Raw genomic sequence first — 19,855 nt, 5'->3', positions numbered from 1 at the left:
TATATATATATGTATGTATGTATGTATGTATGTATGTATTATCCCTTAATTAAAATCATCAATCAGCTTGAATTAATCGGACGGTCCTGAGACGACTAGAGGAGCCAAATACTCCTACTGAATACCCTACTGGGCGCTATGGGTTCTCCCGTTCGTTGTAGGCGGCTATCCCGGTCGGGTCTATCATCTCTTCATCTATCATCGGCCAGGTATGGCGTTTTCTTAATGTATCCGTAAATTTGATTTGTTGAATTCTTGATCAATGTAATGCTCATAAGCTCAGTTTCCTTGCCTTGGTTAATGCTGGTGCTCTCTTTCCATCAAAGGCAAGTCGATATTTGATTGCACGCCTTCGATGGAACACTTGCTGATTTCCTTGCAAAGCTAGGGCCTAATTCTTCGTTGCATTGCAGAAATTTTGAGATTTTCTTATTGCGGGTCTTTGGCGTTATGGCGATGCGACAGTAGTAGGATTTAATGACGAGGAGAGAAGAGCGTGTAATTCAGTTATGGCGGTTCTTGAGGAATCTAAGATTAAGAAATCTTAATTAAATGGGCTTTGCTTCTATTTTTGTTTCTTCCATTTTGTCGGATTCTTGATCGAATTGAAACCCTAGACAGTAAAATGGGCTTGTTTTACTGCTAATGAATTGACACAAAATCTCTGTTTTGGCCAAAGTGCTGGACTGACTTTTTTGGATACGTACTGCGAGGGCTGTGTACTAAATCTGGATTAAAGAAAACGAAAATGCTTAGTTTGTATTTGATGTGGTTCCAATTTACTACAATAAACCTTGCCTCAATGATATTCATTTTTAATATTTTATTTATCCCATAAATTACACTGCCAGTTTACCCAAATTTCCTCCAAGTGGAATGAACATTCCAACTAGAGGACTTATATTGTTAAACAACATGTTCTACTAGATCTTAATTCACTATCATACGATACATTTACATACAAACCACCCAATTCATATATATTTAGGGTCTATTTGGGGTAATTGCAGTTTATTAAAAAACAGCTATGAAGTTGTTGAATAATAATCTGATGCCTAAAAAATTGCAGTGACTATTACAATTTTTTTTTTTAATTGAACTGCAGCTAGAAAGCTGTCACCGTACCTAGTCAGGAGTGGTGGGAAAACCAGATTTCAACTGGCAGGTTTCAACTGTAGTTTTTTTTTGAAAAAACTGCCAAAGCGCAATTTATCCAAATAGACAAAACTGCGGATCGCTGCCCCAAACAGACCTTACATATCTAACACCTAAACTTTGCTTTTTACATTCATACTTAATGCAAGTTGTTCAAAGTGGTAAGCTTGTGAGCTGATTAATTTCATTAACAGGCTATTCCAACTTATGTCATTACTTTTTTATTGTCTTTGCAGGATAACTGAAGCTGTGAGAAGGTTCGGTCTAACAAAAGATGGTGCTCAAGTAAGGAAAAAAAATGATGGAACGAGCTTGTTTTGTGTGATTGCAGATATACTGAAATTTTAACTTTGATATTCTTCATGTTTAATTACCTATTGTTTTGATTATATGTGGGGTTCTGGCTCGTTCTATCCTAGATTTTAATGGATTCATGATTTAGAATTTGCACTTTATATTTCGACTTCATTCAGTTCTTATCTAAACCTTTTGATATATTAGCAACTATCTTTAATTTCTAATTTAAATTCGTTTCTATGCCTGTAATTTATAATATTTTAAGCTAATAACTGAATTTTGAGAGATATGTTAGGCTCACATACAAGTTAAACGTGCTCTAATGGCAGTTAAATGTTATTCATTTTGTTTTTGATGACTCTATTGAAGGGATCTTTGTTCAACGTATGTGCTTATTGTTTACAGAACTGAACTTTGCCGTTTTAGTGGTGCTAAAATTTACCCTGGGAAAGGTATCAGATTTGTTCGTGGTGACTCCCAGGTAAACTTATTAGTGTGTTTAGAAACTATTTTAATCAGTATAATTTGTTTCTGTTCTTTTTATCCGGCTTTTATGCTGCTTTTAGGTTTTTCTTTTCTTAAGCTCAAAATGCAAGAGGTACTTTCACAACCGCCTAAAGCCGGCTAAGCTCACCTGGACAGCGGTTTACAGGAAGCAACACAAGAAGGTAAGTGTTTTTTTTGTTCTTTTTTTATTGGGAAGTTTTACATACATACCACTCCACTCCTGTCTATTTACATATCTAACTCCTAAACTTCAATTTTTACTTATATGCCACCTTATAAGTTATAATATGTGACATGAAAAATTTGGGTGGCATAAATGTCAAATGCAACATTTAGGTGTTAGATATGTAAATGCATAAGAATTGGTTGTATGTATGCAAATGCCCCTTTTTTGTTCACTTTTAGTCGTTAACTATAGTTTTTCTGATAGTTGTAGATGTCATAGAATCTACCATTAATGGCTCAATAGCAAGCCATAGTCTTCCATTGCTTGATTTTGTTAGTTAGATATTATTTTGTTATAAAGCGCGTTAGTGGTTTCATTCTATATTTGATTCACCTTTCTATGTGTGACCAATTGTGTTAGACTGAGAATTTCATTATTGTCTTAGGAAGTCTCAACTTTGCCACCATTGAAATGGATGTATATGATATCATCTTGCATGTTTGCTCTGAAAGACTGTAATTCATGTTTTTTCTATTCTTATTGTGTTCCCTAAGTACGATCAAAATCATGATTTCAAAGTACATTTATTCAGTGCTAGATCTGTGCTTCTTAATTGATCTTTATGATTCAAATTCTCATATGTAATTTTCTCAGGTTATCACAGTGTTTTATATTCTCATTCTTTTTGTGTTTAGTGTGTTTATTTTTACCTTGTTAGTTCAAGATAATTGCGGAGACTTATTAATTTTTTTATTTTTTTGAGGAAAACTGAGGGCCATGTCTAACTTCATCCAACTAAGATGGAGATTAAAATAGTGAAAACAACCACAGAACAATATAAGGTGAAAAACATCTTTGTTCAGAGAAAAGAAAACAAACTATGAGTCAAGAAGACCAGCAAATGCCAGAACGCTTAAATGGAGATTAATGAGTCAAGAAGACCAGCAAATGCCAGAACGCTTAGCCATGATGTAAGTGTATATCAGGGCAGCCTATCCAAAGCCATCCGCAATAAAACAATCGGCGAACAGATGATATAAATGATAATCTTCATATGTACATTTATCACAGAACCCAACATAAATACATGAGTAGTATCTCAAACTAAACAATTAAACAACATTTTACAACCAAAGAGTAAAGAAAACTGGAAAATTGGTTGAGCCATATTTATTTTGTTGGAAAACATCATAGCTCATAATCTCCCATAGAACTGATCCAACATTCATTAAAAGATCAAGAACTGAAAACTTACATTTGACCAAGTTCTTCGAAAGAGGAGAAATAGAGAACAAATCTGCAAGCATATTGGATATTATATAATTCCCTTATTTGAGTAGTAACATCATCCTTAAACTTCCATTTTATACTTCTCTGCTCTATAGCTTCATGAATATTCTATATAAGTAATTCAATAGGAGAAGATGAATTTCTAAAAACTCTGATATTTATTTCCCTCCAAAGAAAATGAGCACTAATACGAACAACTTCAAGTACATTTTCTTAAAGATTTAGAAGTAAAGGAATCAGCATGAGTGAGCACTTGTTACATATTTCCACCCAAAGAAAAATGTTTCCATTAAGGATGCATTAGTTTAGTAAAATATGAGCATGATGACATTCAAAGAAAAAATATTTATGCCTCGTATTCAGCATGACATAAGAAACATTCTCTATTAACTATAACCTCTTTAGGAAGTAGAATATCATTAGTTTTAAGGCCATTATGCATAATGTCTTAGATAATGAAAAAAATTTCATAGAATGCCTTTAAACCAAACATAATTTCTCCAATCTACAGCAGGACTACTTTCATGAGCAAAATTAGGTAGAGTTGTGTATCACGTCTTTCATTCTGATAGAGGGAGAGAAATCAAACCAGCTGAAATTCAAATTGCCATACTTCTCAAATAAAGAGAATCCATGAAGCCGTTGATCAAAAAAAAAAAGCAGATTACTGTTGCATTAAACTGTTTACAAAGAGTCATCTAATTCTAATAGCCACTGGACTCAAACTTTTCCAAAAAGGAAATGTCTTAATTCTGTATTTTACCCAAATAGAGCCATAGTGATCAATGCACCAAGAAGCTAAGGAGTAGAACTTTAGCGCCTCCAAATAATTTTTTGCTTTATACATAAGATTAATGACATCAAGATTAGGCAATCCCATACCACCACAATGTATTGGTTTAGTAGAAGTTAGCCAGGCTATTGTTATTTGCACTATTATGAAAGAAGTTATTACACAAAGGTCATATTTTTTTTCATATACCTTCAGGAATAATCAACATATCTGAACTAATAGTGTAAACAACTCCATACAATGGACTTAATAAATCACAACCTTTCAACAAAAGGGAGATTTTTTTGCTTCCATCCTGATAACTAGCGTTGTAATCTACTGGAGGAGCTTAGAACACTCAATAGAAAAAAGCTTAAAAGGATTTAATGGCAACTCTTAATTAATTCCAAGGAAGGGCCTTAGGAGAAAAACCACTAATATCACAAATCTATTGTTGCATCAATAAGTCAACAGATTTTGCAAAACAAATAGCTGACTTTGCACTGTTAACACCTATATTAGAGGCCTTGTGGAACTTGTGAAGAATAGTTGAGAGATTGTTAAAATATTGGCCCGACCGAATATCAATTATTCATCCACATAAATAAGGTAAGGCCTTCTTATTATGAATAGATGAGTTATTGTTATTAAATTGAGAATGATGACCATTCATAAGACAGGAAAAAACATCGATCAAAATTGCAAGTAGTATGGGGGAAATGGACACAATTGCAAATAGATATTAGTAAATAGGAAATATAGAAGAAGTCCAAGGATTTATTTGTAAGAAAGTTGTAATGCTCTATAAATTCCAAGTTATTAATGAATAAAATAACTTTTTAGAGCAATTAATTTTTGTACACTCTTATCGAAGACTAGAAGTGGAATTAAAAAACACTTTTTATAATGATAAAAAAGTGGATGTTAGAAAATGCAAGCCTTGATCCACTAAATGAAGGAGGATGAAAGCCAAAATTCGTCATACTATCATAGAAAAATTGACAATTAATATTATAAAAATTTCTCAATATCAATTTTTGCACAAAAATATTTGTTCGATAAAGCATAATTAAAATCACAGAGAAGTTCATTTGTTAGAATAATATTATCTATTATATCATGACCAACAATGGAGGCAGCTTGAAGTGAGTGTATGATGGAGGGGAACCAAAGCTCAAGTCTATCCGCAATAAATTTAGAAACAACTTTATAGAATTTACTGCAAAGAGATATAGACAAAGTCACTGAAGGATTTAACATGAGTGTTTTGGGTATTAGAATAATTGCGGTATGATTAATTTTTATAGGGAGTTTAGAAGTAAGGAAAAAAATATTTCAATGTTGTAATACAATCGAACCCAATTATGTTTCATGTATTTTTGAAGAATGTTGCAGTGAAACCATCAGGCTTTGGGGTCTTATTTAACCCAATGAAGAAGAAGCTCTGTTTAATCTCAACATCCATGAAGTCTTTGATAAGATATGCACATGCACATTCATAATTATTAAGATACAACTAAGAGTACAAATCTCAGAACTATAGTCACAATTGTAAGATGGACTATTAAGAAACTCAAAGAAGTTAGGATACAACTAGGGGTGTGAAAAAGCTGAACACGAGCAAGCTTGTGCTCAGCTCGTGTTCGGCTTATTAAAAAATATCGTTCGTGTTCAGCTCTTTTATATTTCGAACAAAAAAAAATTGTTTGTGTTCAGCTAGTTTGCTTAGCGAGTCTAACACAAGTTGTTCATGAACAAAGAATCGTTTTGACAACCCTAGTCACGCATGCAGCCGTTAGGGGTGTAAACGAGTCGAGCTTGAGCCGGCCCAAATTCGACTTGTTAAAAAATATAATTGTTTGTGTTCGGCTCGTTTATATCGAGCTCAAAAAATTTGTTTGTGTTTGTCTTGTTTGCAGCTTATCAAGTCAAACATGAGTTGTTCATCAACAATGAGCTATTTTGACAACCCTAGCACACAGCGGTAGAATGTTCAGTATAGTGAAAGATTTAAATCTTGTTATTTATATTAAAATATTCATTTAAATAGAATTTAATAAATTTAATTCTACTTTTAATTAGTAATTTTAACTCATTATAAATTTTTGTAGCCTTGTAGTCAATTAAATTATTTTAAAATAGTACTCTTTAATTATATATTAGCGAACGTACACGAGCTACTTAACGAGCTGAACATGAGCTATTCACAAATAACGAGTCGTTCTGACAACCCTAGATATAACATCTTTAGCAATGCCATATTGAGTGTGAACACATGAATTTTAAGCATAGATCTCTTTAACATAATTTTTATTGTTTATCACATTGATTTTTTGGTGCGAAAAATTAATATCATCAGCACTCTTAGTGAGCCAAGCACAATTAGCCCTCTGCCTGATCCATTTATTTTCACATTTCAAAGCATTAGAAAGTTGAGCTTGAATGGAAGAAGAACTAGCAATGAGATCGTCCAATGGATTTGTATCAAGTTAAGACGATCTCTTTTTGATAATCTTTAAGCTCTAAAATAGCCTTAGAGTTGAAAGCAAGCTTGACAGACTTAAGTTTATTGCAAAGGGCAAAGAGAAGATCCCCCTTTATAGTGTTCACTTAAGTGAACTAAAGAATATAAAAGAAGTTGGTATTGTAGCTCCAGTAATTTTTGTATATGAACCTGTAGGAAAGCTTCTGAAGGTTGCTAAAATGAACATCAATAGGAGAGTGATCTGAAGTAAGTGTTTTGATAAATGTAAAGAACGGGGAGGGATAAGCAGCCAACCATTAATCATTACAAAAAACTCCATCCATCAAACATCTAATGGGATGATATTTATGCCAGTTAAACCAACTGAAAGTTAGAACAATATTAGGAAGATCAATCAGAACAGTATTGCAAATTCAATTGTTGAAATTAGTTAATTTATTGGGTATAGGATGAATAACACCCACTTTCTTATTTAACCTTCTGATACAAAGAAAATCTCTCATAATAATTTACAGCTGTTGAATATTCTCAGCCAAAACAGTAAGAGAGTGACATAAATCTCTCCTCTTAATAGCACAATTTTCAGCATAAATTAGACTGTTTAAAAATCTAACGGAAGAGGAGAATGTACTAATACCATGGATATACTGAGCTTGCATATCTAAAGCAGTAAAAGAAATGGTAGAGGAGTTCCATTTAACTCATATACTACTGTTATCAGTAGTGTAAAAATTTTCAATGCTCATCTCATTGGAAAAAAACATAGAATTGATTTTAGAGAAAGGTTCAGAGAAAGAAAAGAGGGGGAGTTTTGTTTCTGGAAGACATAAGATTCAAATTTTTGTCTCTCACAAGAGAGTTTTGTTTCTAGAAGACATAAGATTCAAATTTTTGTCTCTCACAAGATGTATACAATTATTGATTTGAGAATCATTGTTAAAACCATGAACCTTTCATGCCCACCATATTGAGAAAAAACATGGAGATCAACTATCATTAACCTACTCTTCTTGCCTTTTGAAGTGTATGGCAAAGCATAAGAAGGTTTGTGAATTGCTTTTACTAAATGATAAATACAACATATTATGGGGAAAGGCAGGGGGAGGCTCAAATTGTCGAGGCAAAGTATAAATGAAATTTTGATCAAACATCCCATGTTTTATCAACTTATTAGGAGAACCTCCAACCAAAGATTCAACGCTAGTTGTTGGATTGGGATATGGAATGTTTAGATCAGGAGTAGGAGATAAGGGAGAGAAGAGGGATAAGGGTAAAGAGGGGTAGGGGGACCGTGCAATGGGGATAGAATTAACAGGCCTACTATTGTGAGGCCTCAAATAATTCCTAGTCCTGTTGGAATTCCTTCCACGTAATGGGGCAACTTGAGGCATGGGTTTATAATTAGAAAATTTAAGACAAGAAGATGAATCATGAGCAAAGGTAAAACACTCCTTACAAGATGATTTCCATTTATAAATCACTTCTTGAATAATGTCTTTACCCCTTAACATTGATGATAATAAAATTTTGAAGAACATAATTAGTGTTAATCTGAATATTAATCCCTGCAAAGATAAGATGAGAGAGAGCCTTTAGCAGTAAGAGGATCAACCATAAGGGGAATACCTATCTTACTCACAAAAGAAGATTAAGAAAGTTAACCCATATGGAGAACTCATGAAAATCATCCTTTACAGGTTTAAAATCATGAGTCAGGGGTTTAAAAATGAAGGGTCTCCCATTAGTGAACCCAGGCTCACCCATCAAAATAATTTCTATATCCACAACACAATTAAATTTGACCAGAAAGAACCTTCATTTAGAGAGATAACCTTGACAGTACTTTTCAATCTCCATTTTTTTTCAATGGCCTGTAGAAGATTACCATAACATGGCATTTTGACCACTGTAAGTTGTTATTGTTTGGAACATTCAACCACTTCATCTACAATAGAAATTTTCTTCTTAGCGCAAGAGATGAAGGAAGATTACAATTCATAGGGTTTGGGATATGTGGAGAAACAAGGCCTTCCGATTAAGAGAAGGGCCAGGTCCAAGAATAGAAGCAGGGGTTGCAGAGGGGAGATGGGGAAAAGATAAAGGATCCATGGCTCACTAAGTGGCAAAACGCCTAAGCGGAACGAGGAAGGCGGAGGAAGGGATCAGTAGGGGAAATCGGTTAGTGTTTCAAAAGAAAAAAGAAAGAAAGGGAAACAATAAAAACCCTAGCAGAGCTTCGGGAGGTGCTTTAATCCAGTATTCGTATAGTTAACTATGGAGACTTATTGTTGAGTAAGTGTTTTTTATAATCAAGAAGCGTTATGGATACCATAGATATAGTTTTTTGTACAATGCTACATAGCTTTTCCCATCATTTGTGGTTTCTCTTGGCATTTTATTTATCGCATTGTTGATTTGCAATTTTTTTTTTTATTGTTAATGATTGCATGCCTTTGAATTACAAACTCTTTGTGGTAGATAGTGTTGGTATGCAATTAGCAAACTCTTTGTGGTAGATAGTATTTTTTTTTTCTTTTGTTTTTTTCCTGTACTTTTCAGTTTCTTAAAGTTTACTTGCCAATACTAGTTATTGTTTTGGGCAAATTTGTTAGTGCTTTGCTTTTCAGTGCGTCTCCACATTTCTATTTGTTTATTTATTTTTGTCTTTCAGAAAAATCTGTAGCATAAAGGTTTTTTTTTCATTCAAATAAGTTGAAGTATGGTAGTTATAAGAGAGGCGCCCAAAATTAAAAAGCAAAAAAAACATGCGATGGATTTCAGAAAATTTTTTATAAAAGCAAAAAAAAAAACATGCGATGGATTTCAGAAAATTTTTTATCCCCGCAACAACATTAAAACCATATTTATAAAAGCTATAGTTACTCTAAACCCGTCTTAAATTTATGATATTTAGTTTAAATTGAGGGGTTGTTTGGTTGGATGATTTTAACAAGCACGCATCTTAGAAATGCAGAGTAATTTAAATTCTTGCTTCTTAGAAACGTTGTTATTTGGCTGAATGCAAATCAAATGCATTGATTTTTTTTTTGTTTATTAGGATATAATTCAAGTTAAAATTTCCTCCTTTCTTTCTCTTATCCACGAGATTTGCTCTGGTGGGTTCTCTAGTGATGTGATGGTGATTGGGGAATGCTGCTAACAATGAGAAGGGTTTAGGGGATCAAGCTGGCACGAAAAGCAAGTCTAAGTGTCACATGGAGGGCTTGGGAGGTGATCGAGGGCGGTTAGTAGCAGCTGATCAAGGATGGGTGAAGGAGATAGTTCAAAGGGATGACATTAATGAGATGTGGAGAGATTGAGGGAGTTGGAGGACAATGGTAGTTGCTTGAGGAGTTTGATGATGACGAGTGCTTGCGGAAAGTTGTCGAAGATGTAACCATTTCTAATGAGTTTGCTGATGGTGGAGATGTTTATGGGCTATGGAAGGCTTGAGGGAGGAAAGCTCAAAATTATAAAATTGGACCGATTTGGTAACTAGGGTGTGTATTTTTTTAATGTAGAAAAAAAAACTTTGTATCGTGTCAATAAAGAGCATTACACTTAAGATTTTCTAGAACAAACAACCTTTAAATAAGAATTTAGTATGCACTTAGGCTGGCCTTTATGGTGCATACGCCATGGATAGCATTGTTTACTTTTAGCAATGAACAATGTTGAAGTATGGCACGCTCGAGCATGTCTAGCGCATTTAGCTTCATAGCAATTCCTCGTGTTCATATATGTCTAAGCATGTAGTGCTCATAGACTTGGAATAATTTGATCTTCAATCGTACGTGTTCCACAACGATCTATCTCTTTCTCTGTCTACTTGGATTTGTCATCTTCTTTCTGAAGAGTTACTTCAAAACATTATGCTTGTGCACTTTTTCATCGTGAAATTTTTGTACAACTTTGATTCTCCAACTCTTGATTCTTTTTTGTTTGCATTTCATGATGCCAAGTTTTAATTATAAAAACCATAATTATCCTCCCAATTTTAAATTTGTTTTTTAGTTAGATATTAAAGATGGAAACAAAATTAATCACAATATATTTTAAAATTTGTTTTTTAGTTAGAACTTAAGGATTTATGGCACCAATCTCATGCTGGCACCGCATGTTTCTTTAGTCGGATCCTAAAGATTGACGACATTAATCTAAGGTTGGGGCACCTTTAATTTGATCTTAAAGATCAAAGTATTGAGGTTTCGTTGTCTTTTGGTATTCCCCCATCGAACTCTTAAGGTCAAAGTACTACAGTATCTGTATTTTATTATAATTGTTGGAGATGATTGATCCTTACTTGGCTGATCTTTCGGATGATGCTATAGGTTTTAAATTTCTCCTTTTGGATTTTTAAGATTGACTATCATTACAACTTCCTTGGGCTTGCCTTTAAATGTGAATCTTAAGGAATGCGAACCAAAGGGGGCCAAAGTTTGTTTAGTACAATAGTAGTCAAGTGTATTTCAACATAAAAATTTAATCATTCGATAAATGGACATTTTTTTGGTTTTTCTTCACAGCATGCTTTTCAGCTATTCAATATGGGGTTAAACCCAAGTTTTTCACGTGCTTTAACAATTTACTTGCCTATTCAAATGAAAGACTTTTCAATATCAATGACATCGTAAAATATGTTGAAGGAAACATTTATAGTCGGTGTCATGTGTATCTCTCAACATTAATTATTCTGGAGGCCCTAATCTTCTCAAGTCATTGTTCTCTATTTTGTCTCCAAAAGAGATATATGTAGGTGTTTAATGAAGTTAAGCTGTCTTGTGACTCTGCTTGGGCACACTTTTTTTCTCATGAGGCATGCTCAATGAGCTAAAAAGCTAAAGATCGAATCAGCTCTAACTTGACTTCTTTGATAAAAATAAATTTAAATACATTTGAATTCAAGATTAAGTAAGAAATTGTTATAAATTCAATGAGCTAAAAAGCTAAAGATCAAATCAGCTCTAACTTGACTTCTTTGATAAAAATAATTTTAAATGAATTTGAATTCAAGATTAAGTAAGAAATTGTTATAAAAATTTTAAAATTATATCTTTTTTCACCATATTATATGAATTCTTATTTTTTCTAATTTAATTCCTTATTTTTTTTAGTAGTTTATTAAAATAAATGTTTGAAGCGAAATTTTCTCCAACATTTGATAAAAAATGTGTCTGGACGTGAGCTGTGTCAAACTCATAAAATTGAGCTTAAGCATGAATAAATAAATCAAGCTTAAGTTAAATCAATAGATGACTCGATCTTGGCTCTACTAAATAAATAAATAAATTGATGACTCGAGCTTGGCTCTACTAGTTTACACTCCTATGTAGGTGTATTATTTATAATAAAAAATCCTTGATTTGCATTTTTTTCTAGTATTCACAATATTTCCCATTGAACTTGTTGATCTTCACATTTTCCATCCTTTGAATAGATCCAAAGCTTGGTTCGAATACAGTTTGTTAGGGAGAGCAAATCAATAGGGAACTAAAGTTTGATACAATACAGTAGTAGTTAAACCTGGTTTTAATCCAAGAACTTATGCCTTGGGGTGACGGCCAATGACTCGATATTTTACTACCACAAAACTTTTTACTCTTCCAATTAGGTTGGATTAAATCTAAACCTTTTATGTGGCTTAACAGCAAAGAGGATTAATTTTGGATTGGATTCTTAAGATTGGTATCAATTGCAAGATCTTAGCTTTTTCATTTTCTGTGGGAGGAAAGCTGCTTCCAGTGAGGGGATAAGAGGGCCAAGGTTTGGATAAGTGGGAGCTGTTTCTTCCTTATTTATAGGTTTTTTTTTTTTTACGATGGTAAACTGAAGTGTCAGCTCAGTCTCACCTTAAGTTTTTATTTTTTATTTTGTTCTCTATAGAAAATATGAAATTTGTCATCGGACAAGTGCATTTGTCTCGTTTATTGCTTTTAAAATAATAAATTTATGGTGTGTGATTAATCATGTGAATGGTCTTTTTAATGATCCCCTCAGATGCTTAACTCCACATAATGGAATTTTTGGCTTAATATCAGGACTTTAACATACTTATTTTGGTGTTATTTGAGCATTCACATGAAAAATTTTATAGATGAGCATTGCTTGAGAGATTTAAATACTTATGACATAATTTTTATGTATTTACATGTCTAATAAATAAACTTTTATATTTTATGTCATTTATAAAACTTGTGTCATAAACCTGTGAATTAAAAAGGTTTCACTTTTAAAAAATATGTAATAATGATTTTTTTGAGGTGATAATAAAGATTTGAGTTGTTATGCATGTTAGTATGAAAGTTTAAGTGTTAGATGTGTAAATACATAAGAATTGCCCCCATTTATTTTTTACATATTCTGGCTTCCTAAGAGTGACAGAAGTAAAATTACTGGATTAAAGGAATTGAATTATGCATTTTAAAGGGTTGTATTGCTTTTTGAGGATGGTGGAAGCTTCAATTATTAAAGTGGATTTTCCACTTTTCTCTTCATAAGAGGAGACTATATTCAATTGATTTGGTGTTTTTATAGGTTTATGTCTTTCTTTAAAATTCTGACGGCAAAACAATCATATATTTATTTGGGACATTTACGCATATAATTCTTATTTATTTGCATCTCTCTCATCTAAACTTTCACTTTGCACACATAGCACTCAATTCTTTAATAGCACGTTACAAATAACACTACTAACACTTTTTACATGAAAAACACCTTTTTGATGCATAGATTTAAAGCACCAAAATACTATGTATGTAAATATAAAATTTTAGATATGAGATATATAAAACACATAAGAATTGTGCTTCGCATGTAAAATTCCCCTTTTGTTTTTTAGCATTTCATTTGATCCTTAGATTTGTTTTTTAGGATATCCTTGATGAAACTGTGAAAAGAAAACGCCGAACTGCAAAGAAGTCTCTCTCCAGATCAATTGTTGGCGCTACCTTGGAAGTTATTCAAAAGAAAAGAACTGAGAAACCTGAAGTTCGGGATGCGGCTAGAGAAGCAGCTCTACGGTTTGTGCAATAAATATGTTTCTGATTGTCTGCCAATTTGATATTATAATTAAAAATCATATAAATTAAAAAAAATACATTTCCTATGAATCTTGCACACCAGAATATGCCTATTCATGATTGTTTTGAATTCCCAATACCATCCTCATCATCTTGGAAAAAAATTACGTACGTCAATCGTACGCAGAGATGTGTACATAATATGGTACACGGGCGTTATACGGGGGTTACATGGGGGTTACAAGCGTGTTATAACTTCCTTGTAACTTTCGTGTAACTCACCTGTAACCCGCGTTTTTATTTTATCCATATTTGTAATCCGCCCTTTTATTTTATTTATTGGGGTTACAAGATTACAGCGGGGTTACACGAGAGTTACACGGGAGGTACAACGGGGTTATAACCCCTTGTAATCCCCGTGTAACCCCCGTGTACCATTTTACGTACGCAACTCCTGCGTACGTTTGACGTACGTTCAACTATCATTATGTTTCAGTTAAAACCGTTATTTTTTCGTGCTAGACTTATGGCTTAGTTATTTATCAAGTACTGATATTTTAAATTGGGGCTGAAAATGTCGAAATATTTCAGCCCATATTAGAGGAGTCCGGAGATCAAATTGAAATTTTTATATACTATGGGACTAAATTGACCCACTGCAAAGAGTCAAAAGACTATTTTGACACTTTTCTTGTTATTTATTTATGCTACACTTTGATTACTAAATGATGTTCATGTGCAGTGAGATCAAGGAGAGGATAAAGAAGACCAAGGATGAAAAGAAAGCTAAAAAAGCTGAGGTTTTGGCCAAAACTGTGAAGACACAAACAAAGAGCAACATCCAGAAGGGCCCTAAAGGACCTAAACTTGGCGGTGGTGGTGGGAAGCGCTGAAATTTTTCTTATACGCTTTACCTATCTTCTTTTTTTTTATTATTAAGTTTATGTAACGAGACTCCATATTGGCAGTCTTGCTAAGTGTAACATCGAGTGATTGTGAGGCGAGAGTAGCATGATTTCATATTTTATTTTTGCTTGGGCATTTTTTTTTATTGGCAGAGTTGGAGAGTTTGATGGATTGATTTTGATAATTGCTTATTGTTATTTTGTGAGAACTGTTGTTTCTTTTATTTGTGATGAATGTTACTATATGATGCCATCAATGACATCCAGGCAAATTTCATTCATGTTGTCTCGTGGAATGGAATTGATGTTGCCGGTCAAATAAAACCACCACAATCAAAGGGTCCTGACCACCTCAGCTTTTGACGATGAAAATTGGGTAGAGTGGCAAAATGCAAATGACAAAGGAGCAATGCTCGTGCTAGGATTGAATTAAAAAATTGAAGATGTTCCCATGTCAAGTAGAGGCAAGTTTCGTGAAAGGTATAGCAACAATCATCATAGAGTTTGAACAATCGCCTCCCATAGAGAACGGACCCAACCTTAAAGTCCATCCTAGTCACCTGGACCCTCATAAGTGAAAGGAAAGAATCAGGCTTCAACGCCTTATGAATACATATCGGTCCCGACATAAACCACCCGGTCAAACAAAATAACAATTGTTCGCGGCATCAAGATCGTACGGTCGGTCTCAAAATCTACAATACTAAAACATTAGCTCGTCTTTGAGATAATTTGCTACCTGACAAGGACAACCTATGCAAGGGGTACCGAATCAATCATCTCAGGGGTCCACTTAGAGAAATGTGTCGAGTTTATCAACTATGGGGCTCAAACCATCCCAAATTTGACATAAACAATGGAGAGAACCACCCCTAAGCGCCAAGGCTTGAGCGGCCAATCAGTACGATACAAAAGAAACCGTAGAAAAATAAAATACAAGGTAAAATACAGGGGTATGAACCAAACAAATTTTCATTTTTTTTCACAAAAAAAAGTTACATTTACTTGCATGTATTTTCCAAAACAAGGAAACTATTCCAAAAGAAAAACATCACAGGGTTAGACATTGGGGGATTCCCCGACATCCTCATCATTCTCTTCCTCATCATCCTTCTTTCTCTCATCACAGTCAACCTCTTCTCCGCTTGCCAGGTTGACACCTACGTCCTTACGGTCTGGGAGAAGCATAACAAACTCCTCGATCTCGAACCGATTCGTGTCGATTAGTTTGTGCTTTAGAAACCTTTTAAGGGCGATGGAGGTGCCAACCCAATCTGACAAGAGAGTCCCTCAACGTGTTCCTCCTTTGTGATCATTGAGGAAACCGTCTCTTTCAGTTCATGGTTCATAGTAAGGAGGGCGGTCATCTTGTCCTTGTGTTCCTGAGCTTTCAATACTATCTCAGCCAAAGACATTTTAGGCTCTCCTCAGCCATGACAACTCATCTCTTTAGCCATGACATTTTAGGTTGGATCCTCTGTACTGTTCAAAAGAATTGCTTAAAAGTACGAAGCCTCCCAAGCCAAGGCATGGTATCGATCGGTTGTCTAAAACATATCACTTCTATCTAGGGATCGTAGTGACTTCTCCAAAGCATGGGACCAAATAACCTCTACAAAGGTAAACAAGTAGTCTCTATTCATGTGAGTGAATACTCCTTTGTCTTCTTATCAATCATTATATAGTGGCTGCTCATCTATACTCCAGTTCAACTATCATGAGAGAGGGTCCACTCAAATGGAGACACCTTTCTTTTTCTTCAAAGGAGGAAAGGGAGGTGACCCTTGTTTGGAGCCAAGGCTTTTCTTTCTCGGTGGAAAATTTATCTTTTTCTAGACATGTCACCCCCAAGCTCTTCTTCTGATTCGGTCACGGCCGAAATGGGGTCGCCCCTTTCCTGCAAGCCAATAAAGGTTGTTTCACTGGGGGTCATAGACCCTATCTTGCCTATCACTGGAGCCTTCTTTGAATCTTCAGACGCGACTATGGTCTGAGTTGAGGAGATCCTCCTCACTCCCCTCAAAGATGCCCAAGTCTAACAAAAGAACCTTTTTTATCCATTAAGTGACCTCAAATTAATAATATCAGATGAAATAAACAAAATAAACCAGAAAAGAATCCTATACATTTAGTCTCCTCCCCAATAAATCTAGGATGATCCAAGTGACCCATTTCTCTCCCGTGTTGCTAGAAGACAGCCTTTCCTCGAGGTTTCTTTTTAGTTGTTTGCTCCATAACTGCCTTCTCCCAGGCTATCTCGTGGTTTTTGGAGGTTGTCCACAACCCCTTGGTCATAGTATCCTCACTATCTGACCGAATCATGTGATCGAACACCTTAGGTCTAAGTGCTAGAATATGTAGAAATGTTGACCCTCGATTAACTAACCATGAGCCTGGAGGTGGCCGGATTGATCCTTCACCTTCCTAGCATCACACTCTATTAGAAGAATGTGAATCCCCAAGAATGTGAATCCCTCATCCACTTGTGTATGAGCCAATAAAAACTTGGCTTTCCAATCCTTAATTTTATTGTTGAGCTTCAACAGCTATACCGTCTAAACTACAATGAATTGAACATACTCGTCCAAACCAACTTTAAACAAGAAAAAATGGCTGAAAAACTCGATTGTCTCTGGGATCTTCATCCTCCGAAAGAAGAGAATGAAGTTTATGATTGCCACCATAGAGTTCATGTGTTCTTGCACTGGAATGACCCTATTCCTATTGAAACTCGACCAGAGTTCTTTACACAATGGCAACCAAAGATCCAAACTGGTCTTTGTAAGAGATTAGGTCAATGTGAAATGTGTCGGAGTCGAATCGAAGGACTAAGAACGTACAGGTCCTAGATTTCCTTAACCTCACTCACTGACAATGCATGAGTTTTGATGGTGGCAGCCAAACAGTAGGTTTCTTGTAAAAACTTTGGAGCCATCATAGAGAAGATAGATAGGAGGACGAAAAACTCAGAGTAAATAGGAAATAATGGTATGTCTAAGAATGATCCCACCAATTTATATTAGGAAAGAAGAAAATGAAACACCATATTGCTGATGTGGGATGGAGTGATATGACAATAAAATTTGTGTGAAATCTTAGGTAAGGAGTTAATTAAAAATGAAAAAAATTAAAGAATATTTTATTCACATAAAATGCAGGTTACATCAAGAAACCCCTTGGAAAGCTACTACGAGATGAAGATCTTTACAAGAATTTCACTTGCAGCTTCTTCCGAGAGAAACCCTTACTAAAGCAACCTCATGTATAAAACGTCACCTCCAACTTAAAATGTTTGAATCGTTTGATCTCCACTTGAACCAAAAAGATGGAGGAGGTTTTCCAAATCTCCATCAGTATTGAGTGAAAGTACATCATCTCCTCACATAGGATGATTTTCTCCTCCCGAATAACAGTAAACTTTCATCTCAAAGCAGTAACCTCCCCTTTTGTTCGACCCATCTTCTCTATGCAGGCAGCTAGACCATATACCTCAACTCCTTGGGGATCCATGATGGCTCGGGCAAAATATTTCTCAATCTCACCAGATGGTGCACCAAGGAAATAGAAGAAATCTGAAGTCCTCATCGCGAGTCTCAGAGGGACCACCTTGGCAATCCGACTCTTGCTCCTCCCAACGAAGCTTACACCTCTGGTTGATACCTAATCCACAACCACAACATTTTCATGCAAGTCAATATCGAGTTCTAACGAAAGATTGTCGATCGTCAGGATCTCTATGACTCACCAAAAGATACCATAAACAAGAAAAACTCTGATATTAAAAATATAACTTAAATCCCATACCAACATTTCAATTTCACATGGATGTGGTGAATGACACTTCACCCTCACTAGTTTTCTCCTGTCCCTCGACTAAAGGGGTAAGTTCACCACCTAGTATTTTGGGCAGAAGTTGCTTCCCGTTATCTATTTAACCTTCGTGGCCTGAGGGTTCTGCTATTCGAGAATATGCTGGATGGGCACTTCGACAGCAACCACAGGATCAACCACGAAAACTGCGAGCTCCGCAAGAGGATCAACCGGTCATCCCTTGGGTTGTTTCCAAAGCTTCTCCTACTGTGATCCTACGAGTAAATCAGAGGATTCCATATGACTCTCCTAATCGATAGTTTTTTGCTTCTTTATCACTCTCCTTTTACTTGTTTCCCCAATAGACTTCTCATTTGCCAATCTTTCCTTCACCTCTTCTTTCTTCCGCTCTATAGCTCTCATACCCCCGAGGGCCCTAAATAGTGTGCCCTTATTGTGAGATGTTGCCCCAGGCACTCCTACACCAGCCATCACAAAAGATTAAGACAGAAGGAAGTGCAACATAAGGAGAAAAAAAAAGGAAGATGACACATAGCTCTAAACCCTTGTAGTCTATTTTTAACATCCCCGAACATAGAAACATACAGAAGTCAATTATTAAGCAATTATATCCTTATAAATTATATTCATCTATTTTTTCTTTCTGCAACATAACTTTCAAGAAGCAAGAAAATCGGAAAAGAAAATATGTTTATAAAAATATGTCAGCACAAATCTTGAAGAAATTCAACGACCAAACATGATAGCGATGGAGAAAAGATCTGCCGACTAGTTATCATCCACTCCGACCACAATGAGGGAATCCATATGAAAAGATTTGGATCGATCAGTTCATTCACCCTCTGGTTCCCGTTTCAAAGAAGGCTTCGATCTAAGGCAGATCAATCAATAACTATCTATCACCTGAAAAAACCCATAAGTGGGTATCAGACTTGCATATATAAAATACTAAAATAACGCTGACTATCCTTACAAATAGGGGTTATAAATGTAATCTTAGGTCTGTATCCTTGATACCTATAAATAGAGTCATTTTTAGAATACAATTTATGAGTTTTCTATTGTTCCATACCGCTCTCTCGCTCTCTCTTTGCCTTCTTTCTTCTCTTTTACATTACAATCCTTAGTTTTCTCGCTGACAATTTTGAAATCAAAAAGTCAAAAGATTTTTTATGTATATTTTCTATGAAAACAAATTATAAGTACATTTATCTAAATTCTTTTATTATGAGGCACATAAAATCAATTTTTTAGATAAGAGGGAAAAGTCTAGTTGGTTTTTTTTGTTGACCTATTTGTGTAGGATAATTATAAAATTATAAAAAAAACGAGATTTACATACGTATCACTTAATTCCTATGTATTTACATGTCTAACCCCAAAGCTTTAGCTTATATATATATATATATATATATATAAGAGCAA

The 19,855-nt window shown here is 34.7% G+C and overlaps 1 protein-coding gene across 1 annotated transcript; it reads left to right on the top strand.

Annotated features, from left to right (window-relative positions):
- The first annotated feature begins 134 nt into the window (after positions 1-134).
- Positions 135-14,808, top strand: LOC110023721 (60S ribosomal protein L24-like). Its single transcript, XM_020723267.1, has 6 exons — positions 135-209; positions 1,392-1,440; positions 1,858-1,933; positions 2,019-2,120; positions 13,546-13,694; positions 14,437-14,808. The coding sequence occupies exons 2-6, from the start codon at positions 1,430-1,432 to the stop codon at positions 14,585-14,587; spliced, it is 489 nt and encodes a 162-aa protein (XP_020578926.1). The 5' UTR covers positions 135-209; positions 1,392-1,429; the 3' UTR covers positions 14,588-14,808.
- Positions 14,809-19,855: the final 5,047 nt, after the last annotated feature.

Source organism: Phalaenopsis equestris, unplaced genomic scaffold (genome assembly GCF_001263595.1).
Source record: "Phalaenopsis equestris unplaced genomic scaffold, ASM126359v1 Scaffold000228, whole genome shotgun sequence".
NCBI classification, from domain to species: Eukaryota; Viridiplantae; Streptophyta; class Magnoliopsida; order Asparagales; family Orchidaceae; genus Phalaenopsis; species Phalaenopsis equestris.
This window is presented reverse-complemented; position numbering and strand designations above follow the sequence as displayed.

Coding starts and splice junctions, on each gene's coding strand:
- LOC110023721 (XM_020723267.1), top strand. Junction 1,934..2,018: donor TTGTTCGTGGTGACTCCCAG/GTAAACTTATTA, acceptor TGCTGCTTTTAG/GTTTTTCTTTTCTTAAGCTC. Junction 13,695..14,436: donor GCTAGAGAAGCAGCTCTACG/GTTTGTGCAATA, acceptor GTTCATGTGCAG/TGAGATCAAGGAGAGGATAA.